We start from the raw sequence: 7,464 nt of genomic DNA, 5'->3' as shown, positions 1-7,464 counted from the left end.
TTTATAGGTTTATCATTATTATTTGCAGGTAATAGCATACAATACCCCTATGTATAATATTGATTTGATAAGATCTTTGACTCTTTGTAATTCGCTTTCACCAGTATTTTGAGAAAGAGGCAAGAATTCTTTGGGATTGTCATTCCTTAAGAGTAGGTTTTTTCTTACAAAGTAATACATTTTTATAATCTATAGTTTCACTTAAAGCTTCTAGTAATATTCTTAACCCTTTTGAGTAATTAGTTCATACTTTTGATTTCAGCATGTCATAAATTAGGAAAATTGGATTTTAATAATCCCAACTTTACGCAGTTGACCGATAATAATCCCAACTTTGAAAATAGCCGTCGCTGGTCCCAACTTTCATGATATTTGTTTTCATTGGACTACCGTTAAAAAAAATTGAACGACGTTAAGTTTTTTCCAAGTTTTAAATTGATGTTTTAGGGCTTTTGATCGGAATGAGAATACGAATCGATTGATGTAAAACTTAACCCGAAACAGCGCTTCAAACGGCTTGATTTTTGTTAATTAATAGTTTAAACACCGGAACTGAAGCATCCATTAGTCGTTTGAACCACTCTTTGGAGGTAAGTTTTACATCAATCGACTCGTATACTCATTCCGATCATAAGCCCTAAAATATCAGTTTGAAATTTGAAAAAAACTTAACGCCGTTAAGTTTTTTTTAACGGAGGTCCAATGAAAACAATTAGCATGAAAGTTGGGACCAGTGACAGCTATATTCAAAGTTGGGATTATTATCGGCCAACTGCGTAAAGTTGGGATTATTAAAATCCAATTTTCCCATAAATTATGAAACTATCATTAAGTAGTTAAGCGCATAACAAACCATTTAAACTATATGTTGTGAAGAAGACGACTCATGGCCTTTTCTTATCATTGATGTTACAGGTTGGGTTGCTAGTGATGAACCCCCCCCCCCCCCCACCCCCACACACCCCACCCCACCCCAAATCCCTCTCCCTATGCCTTTATTCCTGTGACAAGCAAATACGAATTGCTTTTGATGCCAAAGAAACTGACTGAGCTGGACTATGGATGACGCTCCCATTCCATTCAAGAGTGAAGGAATGAACAATTAGAAATTCAGTTAATCAATATTATGGGTTTCTTTTAAACCGATTAAAGAAATTGAAATTGGCACTTTGAGACCAATACCATAGTTTTACTATATCTTGTACAAACATTGACGATCATTATCGGGGTGGTTTTCTAAAAACACCACCTATTTTTGCTAAGAACACCCCCACCATCACCTATAGGTCCCCGTATAGTCTATACAAGACGTATAAGAGGGTGTGGGGTGTTACTAATAAGACCCTCATTATTTTCTTCCCACAACCTTAAAAACACCATTATTTTGATTCTCTATCCTACTCTGCCAATTCTTGTTTTTATATACCTCCACTCATATCTTCACTCCTTTTCGCTAAAGCATTATTTATATCCTACACTTTAGCTACCCCTCTCTCTCATATCTCTCTCATTCTACACTTTCTTACTGCAATTTGCAATTCTCAACTCACAGAATTCATTTCAAAACCACCCATATGAAGGTTAGATCCTATTCTCAACATAATCAGAATCTTTACATTGTTTCCAAGATTCTATATCTATGTATTTAAGGTTTTATTGTTGGTTTACAAAAACAAGTTCCTAGATCCCATTCTCTATATGAATTTGACTCATTTTATATGTTTTCAAGTTTCCAAGATTATGTATTCCCATTGGATCTTTGGTTTTCACTCTTCAGAAACAGATTCCAAATACTTTAGCAAAATGAATCTTTTTTATTCCTTAATTTCTGCTAATACCCATGTTTCCAAAGTTCTCTTTATTATTTATAAAAAAATTATTATTTTTATTTTTTTAACAGTTTAAATTAAAAAAAAAACATATTTTTTCCACCCACGAGATTTGAACCTCGTCACATGAAAAATGAAGCGTTATCTAACACCTTGATACAGCTACAAAAAATTATTTGTTTTCAAAGAGCATTTTTTAAAGAGATTATAACTTTTGTACATACAATTCCATTTTAAAAGATTTCAAATCCACCTTTCAGTTTGATATAATTTTGGTATTCTAATTAAGGAACATTTTATTTATTTATTTATGATGTATTTCATTACAAAAGTCAATTTTAAGATTATGCTTTAAATCCCATGAATCTTTATGCTTCTAGCCTATAGGATCTTGTGTTATAAATATATCTTTGTATAATATTCGCCTCGTGCATCCACATCATTGATCCCTAAAAGGCACGCAATGTACTTTGATGATTTACAATTCAAATATTATATGTTAGCGTCATCTAAGTATTTGTAGTGTTATGATAAAGTTTTATAAAATAAATCAAAACGGTTTTCATATAACGAACAAAAAGACCTGATTACAACAGAGACATGGGTAAGCGGACAACAATCTGCGCCACTACCCTTTTTATTATAAAATCTCATACAATAAAAATAATATTGTATATTATCATTTTTCTATGATTTTTGAAAATTCAGATCCACTTAGTGAACAATATTTGTGTTTTTTAGGTATGATTGTTATTTGTTTTTAAAAATATTTTTGAATTTGCAGAAGTTTATATTGAAGTTGGACTTGAACGATGATAAAGACAAGAGAAAGGCTATGAAAACCGTTGCAGCTCTTTCAGGTTAGTTTCTTTAACATGTGTATTTTATGTTAAATTTAGTAACATAATATAATATTTAACTATTATCCTTTTAAAAAGACTACAAATAGGGTTCCTACAAATACAATAGTTAATTAATTATCATATTTTTTTTGTTTTATTATATAATTTTATTTGAAAAATAGTTGAAATATGAGTATTAATTTAAAATGTGGTGGTCACAATTCAATAGAAGTAATGAAACATTTGATATACTTTAAAAAAAAGGTGAAAGAGGCAAAGTTGTGAATGATTTATATCTCTTAATCCCTTACATTAGCTTTTTGTGTTCCACAAGGCAAAGATTGCTTGCTTTATATCATCATATTATTCATGAAAATGATTTGGCTTTTTAGACTTTGATGCAATGCAGAGTTGTAATATATTCATTACTAAAAGTACATGTTTTAATTAGAATTTAATGGTTATGGGTAGGGAAAATGACACTTGATATATTGTACCACCAAGAATGACGTGGCTCCATAATGTTAATCATATCTTTTTGGGCAAAAAATGAAAATAGTTTGATAACATTTTTACTTTCAAAATTAAAACATTTTTTTTGTTGTTGGTAGAATCAATTTTATATAATATAAATATTGTGTCAAACCTTAAATTATTAATAATAACACATATATATAACGTGTCCAAAACAGTATGGTCCTTGATTGCATTAAGACAAAAATAAGTCATATTAGGTTTTGATTGATTTTTGTATTTGGGTTATCGTGTTATGTTGTTAGTTTTAAAAGAAAACATTATTACCTAGAAATATGAATTAGGTTTAGAGATCACAAGGGTCAAATAGTGGGACATTTATATGGTTCATAATAACGCAATGGGTAGTAAAGCGTTACGTCACTGTCACGTAGGCAGTGGTTTTTAACTATAGCTCACATGTTGACTATGGTGTTGTCGCTTAACAAGCTTTAACTAGCTAGTTATGAATAGTGGAATAAATAAATAAAAAAACAAAACAAAGGAAGTTTGATTGGTAGTTAGTTTAATGGCCCTATCTTTTCCATGTTTAATGCTCGTTACTATGTCAACATACACCCCTTAACACCTTGATCAAAACACAAAAGCTTGCATACCTACAAAAGGATGATCGAAGTCGTTTTCCATCAAAGTGACAAATGACAATGATGGTTTAGTTGGACAAAAGCATGAAATAAGATGAGAATAGCAATAATAGCCAAGATGTTTTTGTTTATTGTTGATAATAATATGAAATCTTGATTGAAACAATAGCTTTAAAGTTTTAAGAGGAAATATTAGGTCATGTTTGTTTTTGGTTGTTCATATGTTAAGGATAAGGATAAAGAGAAAAAAACAAATTGTTTTAGTTTTACGTAAGGGAAACAACTTTATCTGAGTCATTTCAGTACTATACGATATAGTAATGGCAAACAACTTTATTTGAGTCATTTCAGTACTATACGATATATTAAAACATGATACGCATGATAATTGGTTGACTAAATATGAATATGTTAATACAGGTATTGATTCAATCACCATAAATATGAAAGAGAAGAGCCTAACAATAGTTGGAACCGTTGATCCAATAAGCGCAGTCAGCAAACTTCGAAAACTTTGGCCTACGTATTTGGTTTCCGTGGGGCCCGCTAAAGAGCCCGAAAAGAAAGAGGAGCCCAAAAAAGAAGAAGGTAAGAAAGATGAGCCCAAAAAAGAAGAAGAAAAGAAAGAAGAAGCAAAGGCAGACGAACCTAAAAAGGAAGAAGATAAAAAAGACGAATCTCCAAAAGAAGAAGCGTCGAAGGAAGATCCAAAGAAAGACGAGTCTAAAGGAGAAGAGAAGAAAAGTGTCCCCCAAGAGCAATTTGTTGGGATGCTTATGCCCTATAAACCATATTATCCTCCAATGAATACTTACTATAACTATCAACCACCATATCACCATAGCATAGAGGAGAACCCTAATGCATGTGTTATTTGTTGAAATAATTTGTAATTGAAGATATACTCTTTAAGGGGTTTTCTCCATGTCATTTGGGAGGTTGTCAATGTGCATTATATTGATGCAAATATGAAGCAAAGATAGTGAGAATGCATGTTTGTATATATGTCACATATGCTTTCATTAGGCTTTTTATAAAGTTGTACAAAACCATAATAAGAAAATTTCTTCTATGTTTATAACATCATAATGTAAATATAGTACCTTATAAATAGTTTCCAAGGTGATTTTTGTATTCTTGAAAGGTGAACCTATAGTCTTCAGTTATAATGTGTTAGCTCTCATTGTTATTCTCACTATTCGTCAGTTGCTATAGTTTCAACATCTTGCTAAATGTGTCATATATATGTTTTATTTTTAGATCCCACAACGTGTTGAAAAGTGAGAGCAACACATAAGACTTCAATATTTTGTTTCAACAAAGAAATACAAAATCGAATAGCACGTAGATGCTTAGTATCTCTCCGGCTCTCCCTGCTATTTTTTTATCTCCTCTTCTAATTTTTTTAAAAATTATATCATAAAAATAACACATGCATATATGCATTTATATAAACGACTAACAAAATTATAACCTTTTATAAAAAAATTCGAAAACACTTAAATCAACATGTATACCTGGTAGATAAAATGTTAGAAGTAATTTATAAATTTTAAAAGAAAAAAAGTAGATAAAGTTAGTTTAAAAATGAAGAAACGTGGATCGACTCACTGGTAGACGATCTACTTTCCTCGGGTGTGATTATGCTTTCTCACCGATGGTTCTCTGGAATCTGGATTCTTCCACCTACAAAATGAACAGCACCGTAAACTTACCCCTCAGAAAGGGACAGAGGGGTCCTCTTTGGGGTAACCCTCCGGTGTGAGAATAAGAATTTGTAGGAGAAGATAATAATCTGAGAGTAAGGAAATTGAAGTGTATTGCTTAATATAGCTGAATACTGTGTAATTGGGTGTGTCTCTCCTTGTGGAGTTGATGTGGTATTTATAGTGCTAGGGTTTCCAATGATTGGGCTCAGACCCAATTAGGGCCTTGTTGGCCTCCTCCAATTGCTTTGCGCCACGTGTCCTTGGGACACCTGGTGCTTTTTCATTGATTATAATCACGTGGTAGCACATGGGGTTTGCTGAGTTGTCCACCTTTCATTGGCAGCTGTCAACATCAGCATATTCTTATTTCCTTAAAAAGATACCTTCTGGAAGGTTGTGTGACGTGCACAATCAAGGTTGCCCTAATCCTGATTTGGATAAGGACGAGGTTGATTATGTGCATGTGTGATACGCGCCTATCCTGAGGATGCGCGAGGTCTTCTCTTTATTCTCACGCGCAGATGTTTCATGCGCAGATGTGATATGCACAAGCATGTGATATGCGCCACGCGCGGATGCGCCACGCGCAGATGTGATATGCGTGAGCATATATGATGCGTGAGCATGTGATACGCGTGAGCATATGTGATGCGTGAGCATATGTGATGCCTGAGCATATGTGATGCCTGAGCATGTGATGCATGAGCATATGTTATATGCGCCATGCACATAGGTTTTGGCTTTGTGCCTTCATAATGTCTTGATTTCAAGCCTCTTGTCTATATCTTGTGGGTTGACCCGCCTCGCTCGGTGTTGAGGCGGGTACATACCTCTTCAAGCCCCCCCCAGTCTAATGTGTGTCTTGTCTCGCGCGAGCGAGGTAAGATAGATATTAGACTTAATAGTTTGCTCTTTTAATAGGGTTTTGTCTGCTTCTTCTTATTACTCATCGTTGCGCGAAAATCTATCCTTTTGGTTGAAACGAATCGTCCATGTACGTGGTTGGTTGTTGCTGACGTGCGTCAGTGATGGAGACGTGTCAGACTTTTCGTGTGCTCGAGGTGCTACAGTTGCCTTTCATGTCCCCTCACATAGTGGCAGGAACACGTGTCGTGCTCGCGTTGGTCCGTACCTGCGAGTGGTGGCGCGTGAACTATGGCAGCACCTGTATCGTTTCTTTTCGTGTCCCCTCACACAGTGTCAGGGACACGTGTCGCGCTCGCGTTGGCTTACACCTGCGAGTGGGGGCGCGTGAAGTCCGATCAGTACCAAATTTTCTCTCTCCTGGGCCTATAAAAGCAAGCCCTTAGCGTTTTAATCCTTCATCTTCCTTGTTGTTTATTCAGAGCTCTTTTCTTTCTTTCATTCTATTCCGATTACCTGTCTTCTGCTTCCAGATCTCTGTTCTTTAGAAGCATCCTTTGTCCGGTTTTACAGTTGTATGTCTGATAGCTCAGACAACACAATCTCCCCTATCCATCGCCGTGTGAAATCGTTAGTAATGTCTACATTGAAGAAGACCGGCAAGAGGAAGAGGGCTGCTGAGGCCTCATCGGAGGAGGTAGGGAAGACCAAGGCAGTGAAGAAGTGGGATGAGATCCCCTGTAAACTGAGGCAGTCCGATTTTGACAGCCTTATCGCCTCTCAGGGTTTTCTCCCTGAGTATGGCTGCATGTTGCCGGCGTCCGGGCAAACGGCGGCGGACCCGCCCACCGGCTATATATCCCTTTATTGCCATTTTTTCACCCACTGCAACCTTCGTCTCCCGATGACAAGGTTTGTGGGTGCGCTGCTTAAATTTTATGGGATTCATATATCCCAAGTCCATCCGTTTGGACTCGTGCGCATGACTCACTTTGAGTTCATGTGCAAATCTCAGCGCGAGGAGCCCACCCCTCGGCGCTTTCAGTTTTTTTACAAGCCCAAGATCCAAGATTCTTGGTTCTCATTTATTCCTCGCAGTCAG

The 7,464-nt window shown here is 35.6% G+C and overlaps 1 protein-coding gene across 1 annotated transcript; it reads left to right on the top strand.

The window, feature by feature from the left end:
• Positions 1-1,384: 1,384 nt before the first annotated feature.
• On the top strand, positions 1,385-4,908 carry LOC143550430 (heavy metal-associated isoprenylated plant protein 39-like). Its single transcript, XM_077041074.1, has 3 exons — positions 1,385-1,580; positions 2,614-2,689; positions 4,210-4,908. The coding sequence occupies exons 1-3, from the start codon at positions 1,575-1,577 to the stop codon at positions 4,668-4,670; spliced, it is 543 nt and encodes a 180-aa protein (XP_076897189.1). The 5' UTR covers positions 1,385-1,574; the 3' UTR covers positions 4,671-4,908.
• Positions 4,909-7,464: the final 2,556 nt, after the last annotated feature.

This window comes from Bidens hawaiensis, unplaced genomic scaffold (assembly GCF_021521415.1).
Source record: "Bidens hawaiensis isolate Kalapana, Puna unplaced genomic scaffold, B.hawaiensis_p1.1 tig00016041_1, whole genome shotgun sequence".
Classification (NCBI taxonomy): domain Eukaryota; kingdom Viridiplantae; phylum Streptophyta; class Magnoliopsida; order Asterales; family Asteraceae; genus Bidens; species Bidens hawaiensis.
Note: the sequence above shows the minus strand (reverse complement) of the source record. Positions and strands in the feature narration are given on the sequence as shown.

Bases quoted from the DNA above. Each gene is read 5' to 3' on its own strand.
- LOC143550430 (XM_077041074.1), top strand. The intron at 2,690-4,209 runs GTTAGTTTCTTT...ATGTTAATACAG, and splicing joins AACCGTTGCAGCTCTTTCAG to GTATTGATTCAATCACCATA.